At 46.1% G+C, this 23,891-nt stretch overlaps 1 protein-coding gene and 1 long non-coding RNA gene across 2 annotated transcripts in view; one reads left to right on the top strand and one right to left on the bottom strand.

Moving 5' to 3' along the window:
• URB1 (URB1 ribosome biogenesis factor) overlaps positions 1-21,472 on the bottom strand; it is a 66,130-nt gene extending 44,658 nt beyond the window's left edge. The window contains exons 1-9 of the mRNA XM_078079344.1: positions 21,220-21,472; positions 18,309-18,448; positions 16,330-16,481; positions 15,215-15,347; positions 10,161-10,257; positions 8,035-8,120; positions 6,438-6,563; positions 4,109-4,233; positions 865-1,060 (exon numbers count right to left, since the gene is read on the bottom strand). Of these exons, the coding sequence (XP_077935470.1) occupies positions 865-1,060; positions 4,109-4,233; positions 6,438-6,563; positions 8,035-8,120; positions 10,161-10,257; positions 15,215-15,347; positions 16,330-16,481; positions 18,309-18,448; positions 21,220-21,361 (1,197 nt within the window). The 5' untranslated portion in view covers positions 21,362-21,472. The remainder of the gene's footprint in view (positions 1-864; positions 1,061-4,108; positions 4,234-6,437; positions 6,564-8,034; positions 8,121-10,160; positions 10,258-15,214; positions 15,348-16,329; positions 16,482-18,308; positions 18,449-21,219) is intronic.
• Positions 21,473-21,577: 105 nt separating this feature from the next.
• Positions 21,578-22,450, top strand: LOC118529620 (uncharacterized). Its single transcript, XR_004914227.1, has 2 exons — positions 21,578-21,800; positions 22,089-22,450. It is a non-coding gene; the product is annotated as an uncharacterized LOC118529620 (long non-coding RNA).
• Positions 22,451-23,891: the final 1,441 nt, after the last annotated feature.

Genomic DNA, 23,891 nt, shown 5'->3' with positions numbered 1-23,891 from the left:
TATATATACACACACCCGAGGAAAATGAGAGAAGACTTGAAAAAAAGCTTGTTTTATAGATGACCCCCTGCCCAGACAGGGCACAAGAAAACAATCCTAGATGCTTCACCATTAGGCAGGCCAAAAACCAGACCCTGACTGAGCCAGGCACTACTGCCAGAGAATGTATGGTAGGTGCGTCCGCCATGGTGGGTGCAGGGAGGCTGACGTCTGTGACCAGAAGGACACGAACAGGGGAGCCTGGGTGGCTCGGCTGGTTAAGTGGCCGACTCTTGGTTTCGGCTCAGGGCATGATCTCAGGTTTGGGACTGATCCCTGTACTGGGCTCCTCGCTCAGCTGGGAGTTGGCTTGAGATTTTTCTCTCCTTCTGCCCCTCCCCCTGCTCACTCTCACTTTTTCTCTCTCAAATAAATAAATCTTAAAAAAAAAAAAGGACATTAATACATAGCCACTTAGACAAACAAACCATTGTTTCATAGCTTATTTCAAGTTGTTCTAAGTACTTAAAACAGTAGTCTTTAGAAACTATCCTACATTTCAGACATCTCACTAATTCCAGCCTAAATGTGCTAAAATTCATTAAGATCTCACTCTAAGCAAAATCTGGATGAAGGAGATGAAAATTCGGCTTAACAGATTCAAAAGACATCTACCTCTAAATTCAGCTCAGTGAAAAGCAGAATGTCCTCAGAGGATCAGGACACCAATGTGACATGATCTAAATTACCCCCTGAAGAATGGCTGAAGGAGTTCTCTCCATCCTGAAGTTCATGGGCACGTCACTCTTTCTCCCTGGCTGCCATCCCACAGCTCCTGACACTCTGCCCACCCCCTAACACACTCCAGAACAGCCAGGGTGTTACCTTGTTCAGCAGTTTGATGTTATTTGACCAAGTGGACTTCACTCTTGGAAGAAAGGAAAATGTGACTTCCTTGAAGTATTTGTTCAGTAAGTCCGGGCACACTTTGAGGATGTTCACCACGAGCTCGGCCACCAGCTCATCGTCTGCAGCGGTCTTCAAACCCAACAGGAAGTGCAGGAGGGTCAGATTTCCGCCTCTGTCAGAGAAAGAGAGGAGAGAAGGGTCTGCAGGGAATTTTCACAATGCGCTGAGAGCTCCGGGGTAATAATGCAGCTCCTCGACACCGCCCTCAGTAAACACAGTTGAAATACAAGTGACCGGCAAATTGCACCTGTGGCTCTCCCTTGTGACACAAAGTGGGGTGTTTTCATGGTCTGTGGGGCTCTCGCTCTCCAACAAAGGGCTTGAATTTCACTCCTCTATTTCTAAGCGGCTCAAAAAGTCTCTACTTTGACCTGTTCTCCATCTCTCCTTCCCTCCCTTGAGTTCCATTTGACATTCAGGAGGAGGAAGAAACCCACTCTGTCTCTACCCCATCCACCTACCAGTCTGCCCAGGAGTCAAGGCTAATGTAAAGAAAGGGCCAAACCCGCAGGGAGGAATCCACTCCCAGAATTTCCCCATGAGATTTTACTGACCTCTTTCCTCCAACTGCACACGAAAAAGCAAGTATGTAAATAAATATATATATGTGAGCATTAAGTATAAAAACTACAGAGGATGGGTTTTTCTTTTAAAAAGATTTTTTCACATGAACTGCTCCTGAACTGCCCCACAGTCCACAGTGCCACAAAATTATTTCTAAAACGCAACAAAATGGCACAAAGTCTTGCCACTGCTTCTATTTATTTCAAACTTCTAACTGCAAGAAGCTAATATAGGAAAAAAAAATCTACTGTATGAAAATACTAAAAACTTGTCCCAAAGTGGGCAGCTTTCAAAAGGATAAAATCATAAAAAGAAGAATCAGGAAAACCTGTGGACATTAAAACTTGCAGATAAGAAGCATCTAGCCCAGGATCTATATAGGCAAACCCATAGGACTCCGTGTTTACCCCCAGATCCTTCTAAGGAAGGATGACTTTTCATATCTGCCTGTCCATGATCCAGAAAATCTGAGAATTTACCACAAGCATACCACGTTGATAGCTTCTGGGATCCTCACTGTTCTGTACCACCTTGTAAACTGACCAAAACTAAGATGCAATATGCAGCTTTACATATAATAAAATTTTTTTCAAAAACTGAATGAGTATAATTTTGATCAGAAATCTAAAAAGCTTAAAATTTGGGGGGCGCCTGAGTGGCTCAGTCATTAAGCGTCTGCCTTCAGCTCAGGTCATGATCCCAGGGTCCTGCTCAGCAGGGAGTCTGCTTCTCTCTCTCCCTCTGCCCAATTTTGTTTCCATTTTACAGATGAGGCAAGAGAGGCAGAGAGAAGTACTTGTCGAGGTCTCAGAGCTGACTCCAGAATCTGTTCTCTTAACCTCCACACCAGGGGTTGGCAAACTATGGCCCACCCTCTGTCTTTATAAATAAAGCTTTATTGGAACACAGTCACACCCATTCATTTATGTCCGTGGCACAGTTGAGCGGTCACGAAACAGACTCTATGACACACCAAGCCTAAATACTACCTGTCCCTTGGAGAAGTTTACCAAGTCCCGCCTACACTAGAATGCCTCACTTTCAAACACCTGCTACGTGCCAGGCACTGTCCTCTGTTCTCATTGATTCTCGTCTATCAGGTGATGAACAAGCAAATAAATAAATGTGCGAGGTGGTGATAAGTCACAGTCAAAAGCAAGAGCCAGGCAAAAGGACAGTGACAGTGGAAGGGCTATTTCAGCAAAGGGCTGCCAGGGAAGGCCTCTCGGATGTGGTGACACATGCAGGGAGCCCTGAATGGACTGAGGACGCGAGCCTTACAACTACTGGGGAACCACACACTTTAATTTTCTCAAAGCTTTCCATCCACGTCCCCACAGACAAAATTCCCTTCCTCTCCCCTAAGGGCAAACATTTGCTTTTGCCCCTGGCTTCAAAAAACTGACATAAACCACAGCTTATCTGAACAGACCTACACCTACAAGTTGATTCAAACATGCTCATCAAATGATGATCTATTTTACGGGTCTTACTTAAGGGGAAAAACACATGTGTTTTAGGCATGGCGTTATATTAGACTATAAAAGTCTGCTATTACTTTTAGCAGGCAAGTGAGCTGATTTTTGCTGATAAGAGAAAAACTACACTATCCCAAAACAAAGTTAAAAGAAAAAAATGATGCGGCAAGTTAATTCATAATAACCTCAGAATCAAAACAAGTCACAAGGAGAGAGAAAAATTTCCACCATATTATCCTATCCTGAAGGGATCAGTCATCTCCTACCTGGGTGAAACTAAATCAAACCATCTATATCTTTATAATAAAATGCTACACAGGTTAAAAAATATATATATAAGGCTACTCACAATGACCAGAAAATATACCTAACATTTTTACTGTCAACGGGGACAAAAAAGCAGGTTGATAAATCCAACAGTAGGCTATTTTGGTTATTAAAAACTAGTAACATGGATGTGTCTTACAGTTACACCAAAAGAGAAAGTCTAAAAGAACATAATCTAAATCATCAGCTGTGGACTTCGTTTCCTCACTGATGAAATGTCCCCATAAACAAAATGTAAAAACATGAAACAAATTGTAAAAAACCAAATTGTGAAAATCTAGCTCGTTAGCAGCTGTCTTTGAGGAGAAGAAGAACTATTTCACTGTTACGAGGATTCCCTGGGTTTAAATCTGAACTCTGCCACTCTGCCACTCACAGGCTGAGAGACCCGACCTCTCTGTGCCCATCACCCTCAGCCACTAAACCAGGATAACACTGGCTCCCACCTCAGGACCGCGTGGAGGCCCGCGAAGGGGCCCACCCTCTCTGGGAAGGCGGATGTACGACTTATCCTCAGACCCCGCCAACGGTCACAGTCTCGAGGGAAACCGCGGCACCTCGCTGGGTGAGACATCTCCTACTGGGTGTCTAAGTCCACTGCTGCCTGAGCCCTTTGCCCCGAGGACTCGTATGAGCAGCCGCTCTCTGGGTCAACAAATGTTCATCCCTAAGATGAGGTCGGTAATGTCTAAAATAAAATTCCATTATTCCACAGATTTCCCCGGGAAGTCACGTACATACGGGACGACTGCTGAGGAAGCCGCGTGGGGTTCACGAGGGCGCTGCCTTACCTGCCGAGGGTGCCGAGAGATGCGTCATAAAAATTAATCCCGTGCTTGAGCGAACAGCACAGATCCATCAGGAAGGTGTGAACAAGCTCCCTCACCATGGTTTTCCCCGCATCCTCAGCAGAAGCCTACGAGGGTTTTTAGAAATTCAACGAAAATCTCAAGTTCATAAGCCTCAGTAACAACTACAGAGTAAAAACTGGACAATACCACGCACCCAATGACGACTTAGAGAACATTTGAAACACTTGGTATCATTCAAAAAAACAAAGAATAGAAACACCAATCAAGATAAAAAAAAATACTCTCTTATACATGGACTCTAAATAAAGACATAATAAATTAAATAAACAACAAATTAAAGAAAACAACAAACAAGCTCATAGATACAGAGAACAGACTGGTGGTTGCCAGAGGTAGGGGTGGGGGGTGGTGATGAAAGAAATGGATGAACTGTTTTTGTTTTAGTTTAAATAAACTGAATTAAAAAAGAAAATATTTCTTTTTAACGCTGAACAGACAGGGAGTTGCTGGAACAAGAAACTACAGATAACTGGACATTTTATGTCATTTCTTATTGTTTCCAAGCACTTGGCAATGAGGGTTCTCATTCCATCTTTACAGCCGCCCTGTGCATCTGGCAGGACAGAAATGATTGCCCCATTGCACGTAAGAGCAAACTGTGGGTGGCACAGCTGAGGTCCCCAGTGGGTTAGCGAGTGCAGAGCAGGCCAGTATCGGCACCCCCATTATTAAAGAGACTCTCTTTACAGCCTAAATTTCAGTTACAAAATCATTTTTTTTAAGCTTCCCTTTGCTTTTGCGCTGTGATACTGTGAATGAATAAGAAATAAATACAGCTGACCTCTGAACAACACAGGTTTGAACTGCACAGTTCTGCTTCTGTGGACTGTTAGCCACAGCACGGTCCTATAAATGCATTTTCTCTTACAATTTCCTTAATAACATTTACTTTTCTCCAGCTTACTCTATCATAACCAGACAGGATATAATACACCTAACATTCAAAATATGGGTGAATCGACTGTTTATGTTATGGGTAAGTCTGTCAGTCAACACTAGGCTATTAGTAGTTAAGTTTTTGGGGGGAGTCAGAAGCTGTACACGGATTCTTGACTGCACGGGGGTTGGCACCCCTAGCCCTGCCTAATTCAGGGGTCAAATGAATTTGGTCTGTACCCCCGGTTCCTGGCAGAGATCTGCTAAAACCCCTGTACTTTCCTGAATGACAGGGGTGAGATCAATATTCACACAGGGCTCCAAAATCCCCTGGGCTGTCCTAGGTGACAGGAGCAGTTTTTATTCTAATGACGCAACTCTTAACGGGCTCCCGGACAGCTTCTGGCTGGACACCAGAACATAACCAGTGATGAGGGCATTACCTAACTCTCTGAATTTGAATGTCCTCACCTATAAAGTAGAACCATTAAAAAAAAAAAAAAAAGATTAAAAAATACTCTTAAGAGGGGCAAGTTTAAACTTGTATTTTTAAACAAGCTTAAGAATGACTTAAATTCTCGTGCTCTTTTGAATAAAATTCCACATTTGGGAGTGTTTTTATTAAGCCTCCGAGGCTTCCTGGTAATAGAGCTTACAAAACATGTTCAAAACAAGAGGACAGAGGCAAGTCACAGAGATAAAAGGAGGTAAAACACAGGGCTCTTGAGAGGTAAATTACTATAAAGTTCACAGGAAGTCTGAGCCTTCACTACTCTGGCCAAGTCCATGTTCAGAAACACCCTGAGGAAAATCAAAATGAGGAGGATTAAAAGGTACACTGGCCTTGGGTCAACTCGAGAGCAACCGGTCTAATTCAACACTTGAGGAACTATTACAGAATAAATTACACATGTCAGGAGGTGAGGAAATTGGGGTTTTCCTAGACACTTGGGATCCTGAAGTGAAACCAACAGGCCTTGAAATCCCAAAAGTTGGTATGCAAAGAACGGAATGAAGGAAAAGAGGAGGTCAACGAGAGGAGTAAAAGAGCCTAGATCAACACCATACATCTACTGGGCAAGCCCCACAGGGAGAACCAGCATGTCACTCAGCTAAAGGGAGTAAGGGTTTTCTCTTTAAGAAAAAAAGTCTAATATCATAATACCTCAGAGATTAGAAAAAAAACCTTGTAAAGAAATAAAATTTGAAAGATCATATTTCATCTAAGCTGAGAATTAATAGAACCACAAGCCAAGAGAAACAGATCAAATGGGGGGAACTTTTTTTTTTTAAGGCAAGTAGATTCCTCAGCCTCCAGCTGTGAGGACCACACGCTAACAGTGAGGTCAACTCAAACCCAACAGGACTGTACCTTGACATTTTCCAGGCTCACATCAACAATCCCATTCCAGCTGTAGAGAGCTGCTATGTGGTTCAGTAACTGCCCGGTAAAGAAACGCACCTTCTGGGTTTTGGTGATATTTTTATTGTGAACTACCTGAAAACAATAAAACAAATGAATTTCAAGGAATGCAATTTTTAAAAGTGTTTCTTGTATTTCGTCATTACAAAAATCATGTAGGCCTATGGCAAAATGTGTGACCAAAAAAAGGAAAAACATAAAAAAGAAAAGCAAAATTCAACAATCTTCGAGCCATCCTAGGGTGCGCACAGTTAGCATCCCAGTTCATTTCCTTTCAGCCCTCTGCCCCGCAGCACATAATATGTACGTGTACGTACCGTTTGGTTTGGGTTTTTCGCCTCTCTGAGATTATACTTAACAGTTTTCAGCCCACGTTTACTTATATAACATGAGCTTGGAATTCCCACATCATTAAAAACTCCTTTAGAAACTCATTTTGGAGGGCTGAGTATCACTCTAGCCCGCGAGTGACCATAATTTATTTCACCATTCCCTGGGTGGGTACAAGTGGGCTGTTTCCCCTCTGGTTGTCATCAGCATCCTTGTACAGAGTCTCCCCTGCATCCCTGACTATAGGCTTGGAAACGGGGCACCATTTCTCAGTTCCCCCCAGACCCACTCCCAGAACCTCTGGGGATGTGGCCCAGGTGTATGTGTTTCAACTTTGCTTCCTGGGTGGTTCTCAGGGAACCCCCACCACCCCCAAGTCTAGAACATTTTTAAGACCTCTGACACATACTGCCAGACCTGCTCAAACACTTCCTCCAGAAAAGTACCCACTCAAAACATCTTTGTTAGCACTGAATATCACTGTTTTTAAAAGGTCAATGCTAACTTGATAGGCCAAAAAACCCCCTGTATCTCATGACTTGTTTTTACTTTAAATCAGGGTTTCTCAACCTCAGCACTACTGATACTTTGGGACAAATAACTGTCATAGGGGACTGTCTTGTGCATTGTAGGATGCTGAGCAGCATCCCTGGCCTCCACCCACTAGTGCCAGATGTAGTTCTCCAGCTATGATAACCAAAAATGTTTCCAGACACTTCCGAATGTCCCACAGTGAGGGGCACAAAATCACTCCCAGCTGAGAACCACGGTTTTAAATATACTATGCGAATTAGCTATTTTTATGTGGACTGCCAGTTCACGGTTTTCACAGCTTTTTCTGCTGGGACGGTCACAAGATTTTTTCTAACTGATCATTTAAGTTGCTTCTGTATGGAAGACAGCGATTCTTTCAGCCGATTCTAAAATTTCTACAAGATGCTTGCAAAAGGCAGAACATGCAAGGTAATTCAATATGACATTTTGCTAGGTGTGTAAATAAGAGCAGCTGTAATTTCCAGCTCACAATTAATCCAAAGGCTTCCCGTGAAATAGTGAGCCACAGCTTTTCTCCTGGTGTGATGATACGGCAGCCTTAAGAAAAGGTTTTCCATTTCCACCTACACAACAACCCGTGTGCCCTAAGCCGTTACAGCTCTAGGGTCTTGTCAAACTCTGGAGAAGACCAACGACAGGAACACTGAGTAAAAACACATACCTTTGTTTTCAGCGTGGATAACAAAATATTGACAGTAGAAATCCTGTCTTCCTTTATGCCTGAGCTAAAAATGCAAGGAATAAATTCTGAAAGTAAAAGGTTCAAAGCATTAAACTCAAAAATATTTTGAACATGAGAACAGATGCGAGAACATTACTTCTTAAAATGGTACAGCACACAATGCCATTTTCTTCCCTCTTTTTTTTTTTTTTAAGGTTTGTCTTTTTTCAATTACACAAGTTCACAGTAGGATAACCACTTCACGACATAGGAAATTAATACCTAAAAGTAAAACAATGACAGAACCATTAAAAAAGTTCAGAAGTTTGGTTGTTTTACTTTCCTTTTCTCACATTAACTTAAATAAAATTATGGTATGATCACAATTTTGCTAAATGTCTCTTTGCTTAGGCTTAGTTATATTTTAAATGATGGTCATCATTTTATTCACTGGTGGCAGAATTCGGAATGATCTGTTTGCTTTCTTTTCGTATTATTGAATCCCCAAGGAATCAGCCAACACAGCTTGATGCCATATACTAATATACTGGTGATACTGGGAAGAAACATCAAGGCGATTACAATTTCACTTGCTCCATTGGTGCTCAGTAGGCACACTGACTTTCTACAAAAGCAAACTCATTCTCAAAAAAAGGAAAATTGGAAAATACCAGACAAACCAAAAGAATGAAATGTGAAAGGATCCATGACTCCACTACCCAGAGGCTAACACTGTTAACATCTGGGCTGCTAGTTAACTGTTAACCTTCTGATATAGCCATATTCTGTTACATTTATCTTTTTATACAATGGGATACTTGACAGTTTTACAACTGAGTTTATACCCAATCACACATTGTTTAAAAGGTTGATGTCAGGAAGTGTATTTCTACACCATTTTTAATAGCTGTACTCCGCCTTGTGATTAGTCCTCAGTTTGCGCAATCAATCCCTTGATGGTGGACAGTCAGGAGTCGTCCAATTTTCAGCTAACATGAAAAAATAGCCCCTAAGAAAACCTCTACTCACCTCCTTAATTCTTCCCTTAGGATAAATGACTAGACAAGAAATGGCTGGATCAAACCTTTTTAAAGTTCTCACGCAAATGGCCAAAATGCTTCGCCAAAACATGAACTGAAGTGCATCCCTGCCCCGTTAGCAGTGTCCGTGAATAACCCCAAACCACTGTCCTTTAACAAAGGCCAGACAGCGGAGATGACCCAGGGGAGTTCTGCAGGACTCCTAGCCCTGGTAGGAGCTGGCCACAAGCAGGAAAGGCACACGACGAAGGGGTCTCCTCCACGGGGCTGCTTCCCCAGTGCAACATGGCTCCCCGCACGGATCAGGGCTGACGACATACAGGGTGACCAGCACCCACACCCTGTTCTTAAATGGTCCCTAGAAGTCACCTGGAGAGAGCTCAGGTCTCCCACCCTGGGGGAGGTGAGGGACGGGCTGGAGACCTGACCGCACTGGGCCACAGGCACCACGCCGTTCCTCCAACAACTCCCAGACCTCCAGCAGGGACATGGAACTGCTCCCCACCTGCAGACAGGGCTCAATTCTGGGGGATCATACTGAACGACTGCCATGTGCTAAGTGTGGTCTGGGCTGCCACTCTCTGTCTTACTGAAGCTCTTGATAAAATACAAGTGGCCCTAACAGCCTAAACTATGTCAAGCCTGGCTCTAGGGTGACAGCCACCAGAAGGTGGTCCAGTTGCCATTCTTTGAAGCTCTACTCGTGATATTCTGGTAACCCGCGGCAAAGCTATTGAAGGGATTAAACTTTATTTTTTCAAACCCAATTACTAAAGAAGGCCAGGTAGCCAGGGCTACGTATCTGTGCGGGTTCTGGAGCAGGAGTCTCTGAAGTCTGCATCCATCCTTTGTTAGGACATTGCTCAGCATTCCAGATAGCAGAGCAGGAATACCTCTGTTCATGCTGACTAGCCACCTCCAAACTGCACTGACCGAAGCTTCGCCACACATGCATCCTTCATGCTCGTGCATGCAGCGGCTGCAAAAGCTGTAGACTTTTTTCAACCTGGGAAAAATGCTTTGCAGGAGACTTTCCAAAAACCAATTGCAATCAGGCTTTGCTACGAGACAAAGGGGTGCACCTACCTTTCAACTCCAGCACTTGCGCTATCGTGCTGTCATCGCTAGCGATCAGAAAGGAAAGCGCAAACTGGATGTAGGCCAGCCGGACATCGTGCACGCCCTGGGGGGCGAAGGAGACTGCGTGTCACTTGCGTATGCACACCCCGTCCCCCCCCCCCCAAAGCAGGGACTCCGCGGCTCACGCGCCCCTCCCATCCCAGTGGCACCGAGGCCTTGGAGCTTGTGCCATCAGAAGGCTCAGAGTCTAAAACCTGCAGTCATCTATCTGTGGGAACATGGGGTTTTTTTCTTTGCTCTTTTCCCTCCATCTTCTGCTCTTTTCTTTCTCTTTCAAGCTGTTTCTAAACACAAAAGTATGGAGCGCCTGGGTGGCTCAGTCGGTTAAGCGTCTGACTCTTGATCTGCACTCAGGTCATGATCTCAGGGTTGTGAGATAGAGCCCTGCACTGGGCTCTGCACTGGGCGTGGAGCCTGCTTAAGATTCTCTCTCTCCCCCCTCTGCCCCTCCCCCTTCTCCCTCTCTAAAAAAAGACAAATGTCAAGAAATGGGCCAAAAGTAAAGAAAAAAATTATCAACATGTCTCTCTGAAATACCGATTTTCATCCACTATGCTTAAAAGCGACATCATAATGGCTCACTGCTTAATAAACACAGAAGTATGGGTAAAATACAGTTGTGTCCCCTTCTGCCGTCATACATAACCATTTGTGGTTTACGGACCACTTTGGTATAGAGCAGAAGATTCTCTGCCCATCCAGATCCCATCTGCTTCACTTGCCAGTGAAATCATACACGTTTTTGAAAATCCAGAAAATCCAGAGCCAATGGAAAGACCAGTGCTGCTTTTGTTGACACCAAAGAGGTGATGTCTGGTTTTTATTAGGTATTATAAATTCACACCAGACACCAAAGCCCAGATGCTGCCATATTACAAACCCAGCATGGCCTTCCCGGACTGCCATCTACGGGGTCCTGCAGGATGCGGCCATGACCCAGGACGGTGGGCATCCTCAAGGAGGGCCCACCGGCTATGACCAGTCACCAACACCTCAGGGGAAGTGGTGGGGGCCATCTGATCTTTCCCTCCCAGTAATTTTCACACCCCGGTGGCCGGTCATGCGCACCGCTCATCGGCTACACCAGCACTCCACTGCTTCGACTGTACTCTCCTCCCTACTTTAGTTATTCCAAAGATACCTTAATTTGCTGCCAAGAACTAAATTAATACCATGGAGAATTATTGCCCTGGATGCCTGGAAAAGATTAAGAAGTCAGCCTTCCAGATAGTTCCATCCCATTTAGTAGTGGCAGTGTGGTGGTGGTGGTGGTGGTGGGGAGAAGGAGGAGGGGGAGATCAATGTCATTTATTGAGCACTTACTATACGTCAGACACCAAGTCAAAGGCTGCACATCGGGGCTTCATTTACACCTTATAACAACTTCAAGTGGAGATGCCTTCTACACCCATTTTACAGATGAGGAAATAGAGGTTTTAAAAACTCATTCAAGGTCACACAGCTACTAAGTGAGTATGTCCTAGAATTACAAAGTACGAAATAACTGTACAAACATACTGCTGCACGTGCGACTTTATGTCTGACTTTAGAGAAGTGTTTTCTTCTCAGAGCTTCCAGGCATTTTTATTTCGCTTGTTCTCAAGATGCAAGGACCACACTTGGAACCATTTAGGCCTCTACATGAGTATTTAATTAATTGTCTTGCTTTATTGGGTGTATGTTTCTCAGGGAGAAGAGAAAGGCCACCTGACCTACGCTCTGCAACATCTGGATGGAGGCCTTGCACACTGACTGTATTCATGGGTCTACACCTCCATCCATGCCCCACAACAGTTCAGCAAGACCTTATCAGACCAATGCTGGTTTATTCCAAAAACACTAAGAGCTCAAAACTATCCTCCCCATTCTGGGGACTACTCTGCAGACTTCCTCACAATATGGAATTTGGGTACAATGGTCACTAAAGTCTTGAAAATGAGCTGCATTTCCTCAGAGTACCAGCAATGTTTCAGTGCCTTTAAAACTCACCAATTCAATCTTGTTCAAACACCAATTATATTCAAGATGCCATAATCTCAGACCCAGAGAGGACACAAAGATGATAAGATGTTGTCCCTGTCCTCAGGAAGCTTAAAGTAACCACTGCTCCCATGCTATGTAGATGCCTTCTCATTGAAAGAAGCATGTCAACTAATTCAAGCAGTTAACTTGTTATCCTGATCTACGTATGCCTCGTGTTTCAAAAGAATGCTGGTACGATGCCACAACTTGCCTGATAAGACTAAATTAGGTTCTGTGCTTTGCTAGCTAGTTAGAAAGACTCTACATACAGTTTTGGGGGCGGTTTTGTCCACTTAAGTACTGGAATGCAGGTCCGGGTTATGTGCCATTCTAGATCTTTCCTTCCTGCTTATACACAGCAGTTGGGACTAGATCCCCTCAAGGTCCCCCCAGCAACAAATCTTGAACTGACATGGAACGTAGTCCTCACCTCCTGCTATCCATCTTGTATATCGCAGCCAACCCCAGATTTCAGGTTCCCGACACTGTGAACAAACCAAGACCCCCAAGACACAGCACCCGCCCCACTCCAAGCAGCCACGGCCACACCTCCTGCTCATCCTCCTGGCCAGACAGCTCCTCACTGTCCCCTGGGCCTCCGCCCTCCCATCTCCAGCAAGCTCCATCAAAGGCAAGAGGGTCTCATGCCTACTCCTCATTCCTACCCTGTGACTTCACAGTGCTATAATCCTAGGAAGAAAGCATCCTGAACTCTTTATGGCTTGTTCTGCAAAACACGGTCTAAAATAGACCAAAACATATTTGGTAAAACTGCTTTTTGGCAAACGATATGAACAGTGCTTTCTTTGGCTGGACGAAAGAGAACCATAATCCTCTCTCTTTATGAGGCTTTAACAATTCCCTCCAAAATGTTAAAACACACTTATTAAAAAAAAATAGATCTAGATATCCATCAGCTTCAATAACTAAATGGCATGAAAAAAAAGGTGGGGGGGTGATGACAGAAAACTCTAACGACATGAAGAAATTTAACAGACCCACCAAACACAATATGTAGCCCCTGTTTGAATCCTGATTTGAACCATAAACTGTAAAGACACTTCAGAGATAGTGGGAAAAACTTGAGACCAAACTGGGCATCGGTGATATTAAGAGTTATGAACAGTATCACGTGCAGGGATGGTACTGTGGTTCTGTGTTTTACAAGGTCGCTTTCTGTTAGAGGTACACACTGAAATATGCATAAGGGAATATGGTTCACATGTGGGATCCGCTATACTCGATTGCCCCCAAACAAACCAAAAACGTGGCAGAGGGGACCATGTCTGCAGCTGGAGGACGGGTTCTCTGTGCTGCTCTCTATTTTTTAACGTCCCTAACGTTCCTGTATGGGGAAAAAAAATTTAATGCCTAAAAATCATTTCCCACGACAAAATATTTGAGGTACACCATAAAGTAAAAACACTTTCGTCTTGACAACAACTCCCACTTTACAGATCAAGGAGGTGTAAAATATAACTTGCCAAGAGGACCCTGAGGTGAGCACACGCACACAGCTTGCAGCCGGGGCTCAGGCAGGGAGCCTGTGTTGGGCCTTCCCTCCTTGTCTTGGTGGGTGGTCCGGGGTCCTGACATATTTTACTTACAGGACCGAGCTGGCTGAGGTCAAGAGAGACGGGGTGGAAATGGGAAGCAAATCTGATGGATAATCACTGGCAGGCTGACTGCCAAGGAAGACCAAAGAACCATGACATTTGCCCTAGTGTGCAAACAGCACGTAAATTCTTTTTATTAGAAACACATTTAAATGTCAGCAGCCATTACCCAATGAATGGAATTTGTTGACACATTCATGGTATGTAAATAACTCACGATAATAAAGAAGAGTATCCATGAGACACTAAGACCTGGAATTTTTTCCTCAGAAGAACACCTTATTTGTCGTGCCAGGAAAACCCTCAACACTGGGCCAACCTCACAGAGCCAGAAAAGTTACCTGGTAATACTGTGATTAACCTCCAGTCTATTACCTGCCAGTGTGGAAACTCACGCATTTCCCCGAAGAGTGAGAGGACAGGGTGCAGGAGTAGATTATGCTCCCGTGCTTCTCCACCTCGGCAGACAGCTTGGTTAACTGTCCGTGTGCTGTTTGTGCTCGGGAAGGGGGCGTGGAGAAGGCAGCCCCGGCTGCTCCCGGCATAGCAGCGCCAGCAGGGAGGCCTGAGACAACCTACAGGTGGCCCACAGCACCTCTCTCCAGCTTCCGAGTCCTCCAACTTGTGCCTTCTCCTCAAGAACCTTTCTAAAACCAAGTGAAACTTCTAGAGCCACCCAGGAACTTTTTTTTAGTAACAGCTCTCCTGAAAACCATTCACACTTCCATTCTCTTTGGTACAATCCAGCACCTACTCATGACAAGACTTACTGACGGGAGACACGGGACACATTAAAAAGCCATAAATGGGGGCACCTGGGTGGCTCAGTCGTTAAGCGTCTACCTTCGGCTCAGGTCATGATCCCAGGATTCTGGGATCGAGCCCATCGGGCTCCCTGCTCAGCGGGAAGCCTGCTTCTCCCTCTCCCACTTCCCCCTGCTTGTGTTCCCTCTCTCGCTGTGTCTCTCTCTGTCAAATAAATAAATAAAATCTTAAAAAAAAAAAGCCATAAATGTCCTCTTTGATGATGTCACTGGTTTAAACTTCCAAGGGTTTTCTCCGAAGTGGACAGAATAGGAATAGGACTGGGACGCCCCACAGGGTCCACGCCACAAGGCACATAGAGATGATTTCCTTTACTCCGCGAAGACACTCACAGGCCAAGCGCTGCAATGCTGGGCCCCCAGAGAAACTGTCCTCAGATGTCCGTCGTTCAGGCTCTGCCACGCGTTTCCGCACACACTGGCCTTCTACTTCACCCACGTGAGCACCAAGGCCAGAGAAAGGACGACAAACAAACCACTACGGCCCTCCAAGGGAAAGGATATACACAGGAAGTAGGAAATGCTCGGAGCTCCTCACCTTGGAATCCCTCTTGGTCGCCAGGGTGTACAAGGTCTTTTTATTCAAATCAAAATGGCTGTAGACGTCCCTGGCGGCCTCAGGACCCTGGGTCACCATGGCGGCCATCAGGTTCAGACAGGCTCGGGCCATCCTGCACAAGGACGAGAAAATCAGGCATGTCAGGAACAGCTGAAGCACAAAGCCAGCTGCGCTCCTGGTTGTGTAGTCTGCTATCCCCCAGCCAGAAAAAGGAAGGACAGAGACATGCAGACATGCTTTAAAACAAAAACAAAAACAAAAAAACACAACTTAACAAAATCTCCAAATAAAGCTTAAAAACTGAGTCTGAAAAGGCTCCAAGAATACAAAATATGATACAAAGAGGATGGCAGTTTCTCTCTCCAGTAAATCACCCTGTATCCGGGGGACCCGCAGCTCATCCCCCACAGAGGCAGGGTGCAGGAGAAGACTTCTTCACAGTGTGCATCTCCAAGAGCAAGCTCTTAGCTGCCTTTCCTTTCCACAGCCGCCCGGAATCCGTGGTTTACTGCGCACCCACCACACTCCAGGCACCATTCTAGGTGGAGGAAGACTGCACCTTCCAGAATAGTCAAGGCCCCCACCTGTGTGCACCTTGCATTCTAGTGGACGGAAGCAGTCAGCGGACTGACATGGAATATTATGTCAAATGTCAAGCTACACAAACAGATCTACAAACAGATACTTCTGTCCACAAGCTAATGGACAGAAAGTGACAGTGGATGGGGGGTGGTGAAACAAGGCCTCCCGGGGATGACACTTCCGCGCCACGAAGTCCTGAAGCAGAGAGGGAGGGAGCGAGAGCCGATCATGAAGAGCCACTGGGGCAGAAGGACGGGCAATGGAAAGGATGTCTGCAGTCAAAGGTTCCCACGACAGTAAGAACAGCAGGGCAGGAGTGAGAAGGACGCACGGTAGGAGTTGGTGACAGCGAGGGGCTGGTCAACAGGGGTGGCAGGGGCAGAGCCACAGCCCTGATGGCCTTGGAAACCACTCAGCTCTGCTTTATGAGTGGAGGGAAGGTCAAGTGCACTCACGGACAGCGGAACGCAGACCGAGCCCACGGCTAGTCCTGCCACAGAAGGGCAACTTACCTGTAGCCCGAGGCATACAGGGACTCACAGATGAGCTTCATGTGATTATTCATTAGCTTTTTCACAATGTTGGTCCCCACAACATGAAAATGGGAAAGATCACTTGCTGTCCGCAATAGTATAGCCTCGAAAACTTGAAATATTAATAGCATCTACAAAGACAGAATTGAAATGCTTACAAATCGGCTCATTTGTTTTTTCCCCTCTGTACATACGTTCCTTTTGTCTTAGCCACCTTCTTTCTGTCTTAGTCACTTTAAAACCTTCAACAGATCCTGAGCCAAAGGCAGGAAGGTGACAGCTTGGCAGGTGGCTCCGCAGACCCCAGGCTCTGGAATTAGCCTTGCTCCCACAGTCCAGCTAAACAGAGACTTGCTTGGGCGCCTGGGTGGCTCAGTCGTTAAGCATCTGCCTTCGGCTCAGGTCATGATCCCAAGGTCCTGGGATCGAGCCCCACATTGGGCTCCCTGCTCCATGGGAAGCCTGCTTCTCCCTCTCCCACTCCCCTTGCTTATGTTCCCTCTCTCACTGTGTTTCTGTCAAATGTATAAATAAAATCTTTAATAATATAAATAAATAAATAAATAGAGGCTTGCTTGCTTACAATTACACAAAATGAAATGAAAAATTTCTACTCATGACCAGGCCTCACTGCTTTGGGGATATTCAGGTCTACAGCCTTACAGCAATAACCCTGAGATCTCAACAGGTTCATAAATATCCCAAATTTTGAACCTCTTTGGAACCAGAAAACCACAGTTAACTCAGTATGTGTCTGCAACCACGACACGTCGTTTCTACCTATTTCCTTTTTGTTAAAACAAACCACGTCAAGGGGTGCCTGGCCAGCTCAGTCGGTAGAGCGTGCGACTCCTGATCTTGGGGGTCTAAGTTCGAGGCCCATGTTGGGTTCAGAGATTACTTAAAAGCAACCCATGTCAAAACCAAGTGCATTTACTACTGGGTATTTACCCCAAAGATACAAATGTAGGGATCCGAAGGGGTACGTGCACCCCCGATGTTTATAGCAGCAATGTCCACAATAGCCAAACTGTGGAAAGAGCCAAGATGTCCATCGACAGATGAATGGATAAAGAAGATGTGGTATATATATACAAGGGAATATTATGCAGCCATCAAAAGGAATGAGATCTTGCCATTTGCAACGACGTGGATGGAACTGGAGGGTATTATGCTGAGCGAAATAAGTCAAACAGAGAAAGACATGTATCATATGACCTCACTGATATGAGGAATTCTTAATCTCAGGAAACAAACTGAGGGTTGCTGGAGTGGGGGGTGGGGTGGGAGGGATGTGGTGACTGGGTGATGGACACTGGGGAGGGTATGTGCTCTGGTAAGCGCTGTGAATTGTGCAAGACTGTTGAATCTCAGATCTGTACCTCTGAAACAAATAATGCAATATATGTTAAGAAAAAAAAAAAAGAAGATAGCAGGAGGGGAAGAATGAAGGGGGCGAAATCGGAGGGGTAGACAAACCATGAGAGACGATGGACTCTGAAAAACAAACTGGGGGTTCTGGAGGGGAGGGGGGTGGGAGGATGGGTTAGCCTGGTGATGGGTATTAAAGAGGGCACGTTCGGCATGGAGCACTGGGTGTTATGCACAAACAATGAATCATGGAACACTACATCTAAAACTAATGATGTAATGTATGGTGATTAACATAACAATAAAAAATTAAAAAAAAAAAACAAGTGCATTTAGATTAAGAATCTATGATCCTTCCTTCTGATATCATTCACTAATATGAAGTTAGCGCTTTCTACTAAAATGCTTTAAAAAGTCGTGGCGCAAAACTGAATGTATTCCTACAGCATAGGCACAAAGCATCGTCTTCTCTAGAAAGCTGGTAATGTCCTGGAGATTTCCATCACATTTCTCTCCATCAAGCTCAACACAATAGTGGCATATAAACTTTTTCTCCTCTTCAGCAAGCCAGGTAAGGAATAACATACTTCACTATCGGGTCGCTTCTCCCCACTCAGGAGCTGGAAAATCTCGGCACACTCCACAGAAATCTTTATGTACCCTTCCACAACATCATACACGTCTTCTTGAGGTAGCTTCTTGGCAACAGTGACAAACGCTTCCAAGGCTGAAATAAGAGTAATGTTCAATTGTTAACAAGGACCATCTCCTGAGCAACAATCAGTTGATACTGATACAAACCACAGTGATAGAGGTGAATTTCTGGCAGGAGCATCCACGTGACTGGAACTGCCACTTACTGAGAGGGAGAACACAGCAGCAATGTGGAGACAGGGACACTGAGGGTTCTGACACGGCCCTTTCTCTACCTCCAGTAAGGGGGCGGGCAATAACTTTCAAAGCAACTGCTTTAGAACCCAACCCTCCTTGATGTGGTGATCCTCCGTGAAGCTGGCATCGATCCACTCCTAGGCACCCTCTGGGTCTAGAAAACATGGCATATCTAGATCTCTATATAGGTCTATATACAATGGAATATTACTCGACCTGAAAAGGGGGAAATCCTGCTTTTTGCAACATGTATGGACCTTTGAGGGCATTGAGCAAAATAAGACAGAGAAAGACAAATACTGTATGTTCTACTTACATGAGGAACCTAAAAGAGCCAAACTCATAGAAAAAGAGAGCAGAATGGTAGTTGCCAGCAGCTGGGGGGGGTGGGGGAAATGGGGAAATGTTGGTCAACAGGTACAAACTTCCAGCTATAAGATGAGTAGGTTCTGGGGGGCCTGGCTGGCTCAGTAGGTAGGGCATGTGACTCTTCATCTCGGGGTCGTGGGTTTGAGCCTCACACTGGGGGTAGAGATTACTTTAAAAAATAAGATGAGTAAGTTCTGGGGATCTAATGTACAGCATGGTGACTATAATTAACAGTACTGTATTATATACTCAAAAGTTATGCAGAGCATAAATCTTGAATGCTATCACACACCAAAAATGGTAATTATATGAGGGGATGGAGGCGTTAACTAAGCTTATTTTGGCTATCACTTCACAGTGTATGTGCGTCCTTATCCCACTGTACACCTTAAACTTCCATCAGTTATGTCAATAATATCTCAATAGGTGGGCAAAAACAACACAAAAATAACAATAAGCCTTTCCTCATGCCCTGATGAAAACAAAACCTGTCAATTCCACTTCCCTGATTTTTCCGTCAGGAGATCTCATCATAGGAAGTTATGAGAACATATCAACAGGGAAAGAGAATCCAAGACAGAGATCAGATTCAAACACAAATGCAACACAACCTCATTCAAGGGATTACCGGTCACCCTCTGACTTCAGCTTTGCCACATCTTCCAACTACTTCTTCTGCACCCATCTCCTGTCAACCTGAGTTTCCTTGGGAAACCTGTTCAAATGCAGCACCCAAATGCCACGCAGCTCTCTGAGCAAAACCATGAATATGTACATGAATACGATCTTTTAAATAATTAAGCATGCTCTTTCTTCTGCCACAAAGGTTCCTGTCCCTGTTCCTACCCCATCCTACAACTCTACTGAAAAGCCACTTCCTCTGGGGAGACTTCTTTGATCTCCCAGATTAGGTCTGAGGCCAGAAGACACCAGGTACCTCTCCTTTGGAAGACTGGTACCTAAGAACTCTTCCTATGTGATTTTATTGATTGGTATCTGTCTTCCCCACTTCACTAATTCATATGCTCCATAATGGCGGCGCCCATGTCTGATTTTTTACTCATCATTTTTTTTTTTAAAGATTTTATTTTTATTATTTATTTGACAGAGAGACACGGCGAGAGAGGGAACACAAGCAGGGGGAATGGGAGAGGGAGAAGCAGGTTCCCCACAGAGCAGGGAGCCCGATGTGGGGCTCGATCCCAGGACCCTGGGATCATGACCCGAGCCGAAGGCAGTCGCTTAACCGACTGAGCCACCCAGGCGCCCCTTTTACTCATCATTTTATCTCTACCTAGCAAATAGCAGCCCCTGGTAAATAATGAATGAATGAATGAATGAATGAAATGTATAATTCTGCACTAAAACAGGTATCATCTTCAAAGCACTGGCTGTCAGTTGCAGACATCAAATGTTTAAAAGCAAAATGTATGATACGAAGACAAATTATTAACTGGGGATATTCTGGCCATCATCTTAGAATTCTCTTTAACCTGAGAGGCACTATTATTGTTTTATTTTGACAGAGTACCAGTGTCTCCCCATACTAGCATATTCAATTGCGGTTTTTTCCCTCATAACCTACTACTTTCTAATGGATTACAAGAAGCTCTGAAGAAGGGTGATCACGCTTTTCAGAAAGTGAAATTACAGAATCTGCTCCATCTTAGTCACTAGTCCAATCCTGGTCAACTGACAAGTCCTTGTGGGGCTTCATGCGGTAGCTTATTACATGTCATCAGATCAGCGTGAGTGTTGGAGGGTCGAAGCTACTGAAAACAGCGCAGACAACCACAGAAGTAGCAAACTGCCTCACTGAGCAGCCCGAGCTGACCCACAGTTGGGACTCGGTAAATACCGTTCGCTGTGTGAAGGTGAGTATTTGTTTGCCTAACAACTGCAATAAAGAGGTTTTGAGCCTGCTGAGGGATGCTGCCCGGCCAAGGGAGGCGTGCAGTCGCGTGGCACTGTCACAACCGAGCAAGGTGGGCCCTCCGGCCGTCGCTGACAGCCCAGGGCAAGGAAGTGCAGCGCGCGGCCCTACAGCGGCCCTGGCCGCCCGTGGCCCAGGATGCCCGAGCACCACGGCCTCGGTTTCCCCGTCTGCAAACCGGAAGGCCCGGCTCTGTAACTCGGGACCGAACAGCTGCACAGAGGAAGGCTGAGCCTGGCACAGAGCCGCGGCCGGGACCCGCCTCGCTCGCGCGTGCTCCCCGCCCCGGCCAGCCCCGCACTCACCCGGCTCGGCGCCCTGCGGGTCCCGCAGCTGAGCCTTGAAGCGCACGCCCGTGAGCTCTTCAGCGCGGGCCCGCTTGGCTGCGCCCACGCGGGAAGCCGCGCCGTCCTGGCAGCCCGGAGCCTTCCTCTTGGGGACCCCCATGGCCGAGAGCACAACGGCGCACCGGGATCCACACACCCGCAGACCCGGCAAACGGACGCGCGGAAATCGGTGAAGCGCCTCTGCGTGCCCCGGCCCTACACGTGCACCGGAAGGGGCGGGGGTTGGCGGAAGGGGCGGGGCCTCACGTGGGAGGGCGGTGCCAGGGACGGGGTGCAGGGGCCGGGGCTGGCGGAAGGGGCGGGGCCTGTGGCGGGGCGGGGCCTAAGGGAGAGCTGGAGAGCTGGAGGGCAGGAAGCGGGTTCGCTGTAGGGGAGGTGGAGGTGGCGCTGGCTCTGAGCCCCGAGTTTTCTCCTGTTTGTGGCGTCCCCGCTGGCTCGCTCGCTTCTCAGGACGAGCGGACACCCCACGGCAATCCCACCCGGCCGCAGTGAGGAGGAGCCCACCGGCCCCCGGCAGCCCTCCCGAGGGTTCTCGGCAGGTAGAGTCCCGGGGGCCTTCATTCCCCGAGGGCGCGAGCTCCGGGGCGTCGTGGCTGCACACTCAGATCAGTTCTTGACTTGAGGGTGCCCTGACGCTGCCAGTAGAAGAACTTGCTTGACAAGCAATGGGATTCGATGCTTTGCCTATTTGAAGCCCTGCGGGTTGGCCGGGAGGGTGGATGCCCCTGGCTAAATGCCAGGCCGTCTGGGGCGGGAGGTCCTCCCTCGCGCACCTGGGCCGAGGGTCGTGCGGGTGCCCCTAACTCTGACCCCGCCCTGTGTCACAGCCCGAACCAGATGGCTTGTCTGGTGGGGTACAGCCCCACACTGGCCTCCATCCCAGGCCTCCCCAAAATGGTAGGAGGACGTGAACCCTTCTGGCCAAGCAGGTGTGAGGAGACACGTAACTTCTGAAAACCCTTCTTGGACAGTGCAGCGGCTTCCACATCTAAGTTCCCATCCTTGAAATGGAGCCGGCGGAGCCAGCCCTACCTAGTCTCCGGGGCTGTCCTGAACTGAGAAAGTGATGCAGTGTATGAAAAACTGCTTTGACGGGAAATAAAGTCCGGTGTTTTGTAAGATGTCAATGACTTGAGAGCCACATTAAATGCTTTGCAATAAAATAGAGATTTAGATGAATGAGTAAAAACAGACTGGTCCATTTCTTAATACGACTTCATCAATACTTGGTTATGTGTTCAAATAAATCATGAACCAGCTCATTAAATGAGTAATTTGATGATTCCTGGAATTCTCCATGAGGTTGTCTCCTAGTCTGAGGTAATACTGTCTTGTGTTCTGTAAACAGATGTGTAATGAGCATCCATGGATGTGGCCTTTTGTGGCCTGTTGGGCTTTAGAGTCTCTATTAGAAAAAGCCCAGGGTGTTGACCCTGAACCTCGGACCTGGCAAGATGATGGCATCTGTGGAAATGCCTATGTTGTGGGCAGGTCAGATGGAGGGATTCCTATGGCAGATTTGAGCTGATGCAGTAGTATTAAGAGACAAGGATATGCTCAAAATTCAAGCTGTAAAGGGCAACACTCCTATTAGTAAAGACAGAGACCTAACTCTGTCCACACTGGTTCTCTTCTGTGGTTAATTGCCAACCACCAACTTTGTTTACAATCAGGGTGGACCAAAGAGGCAGCAGGGAAAGGTAAGAAACAATCAAAAGCCCTGTATTCAGTTTCTGCCTGGGTGACCTTGGGCAAATCATCATCTCTCTTTATGAAGACTTAAAGAGGGTGAGGGAACTTGCCAGTATTACCCAGCTAATAAGTGTTGGAACCACTCATCCAGTTTATCCTAACCCCAGTTACTGTCCTCAGTTTAAAAACAAAGAAACAGGTTGTCCCTGCCCATCCCAGCCTTATCCAGAGATATGCCTGATGGGGCATGGCTCAGGAGCATGGCTGGATGCTTCAGACTCAGCCCGATGCCATGAATCATCGATGCCAGTTAGCTAACCCCACTTGTTCAGATATCAGGCTCACCAAACAACTTCCAGGTAGTGACATGGCTCTCTGTAGTAAAGGCCTGCATGGAGAGAAAGGGTGTGATTTGCCCCAAAGAACATTCTGGTCTATTGATGATGAACACCACTGTTTTCATGATGTTCTAAGCTGGTATCCACTTGGGAGTCTTTGCACTTGCTGTTTCCTCTGAAACTCTACCCGGACCTCACATGACTCATACTTTCATGTGGGCTCTTCCTATCCATGTCTCCCCTTCTTCCTATCCTCTATTTTCCTTTATTGCCTTTAATACCTACTGGTGATATTAGATATTCATTTGCTTGTCAAACTCCTTTATTAAAATATACATTCTAGAATGGCACAAAACAAAGTTCTGTGCGCTATTCTTACTACCTAGAACAGATTTGGTACATCATAAGTTTCAGTAAATATTTGTTGAATAAGTAGATGTCTTGGTTAATGTCAGTCTATTCTAAAAGGTTTTCTCTTGGATCAAAAAGCCTCAGGATGCAGGTTTTTGAGTCTACAAGCTTATGAACTGGCCCCTGGACTGTGGTGAATTAGCCAAGGGAAGTGTCCAACCTCTAATATCCAACCAATTCACCTCTAGT

This window comes from Halichoerus grypus, chromosome 1 (assembly GCF_964656455.1).
Source record: "Halichoerus grypus chromosome 1, mHalGry1.hap1.1, whole genome shotgun sequence".
In the NCBI taxonomy this organism is placed as follows: Eukaryota; Metazoa; Chordata; class Mammalia; order Carnivora; family Phocidae; genus Halichoerus; species Halichoerus grypus.
This window is presented reverse-complemented; position numbering and strand designations above follow the sequence as displayed.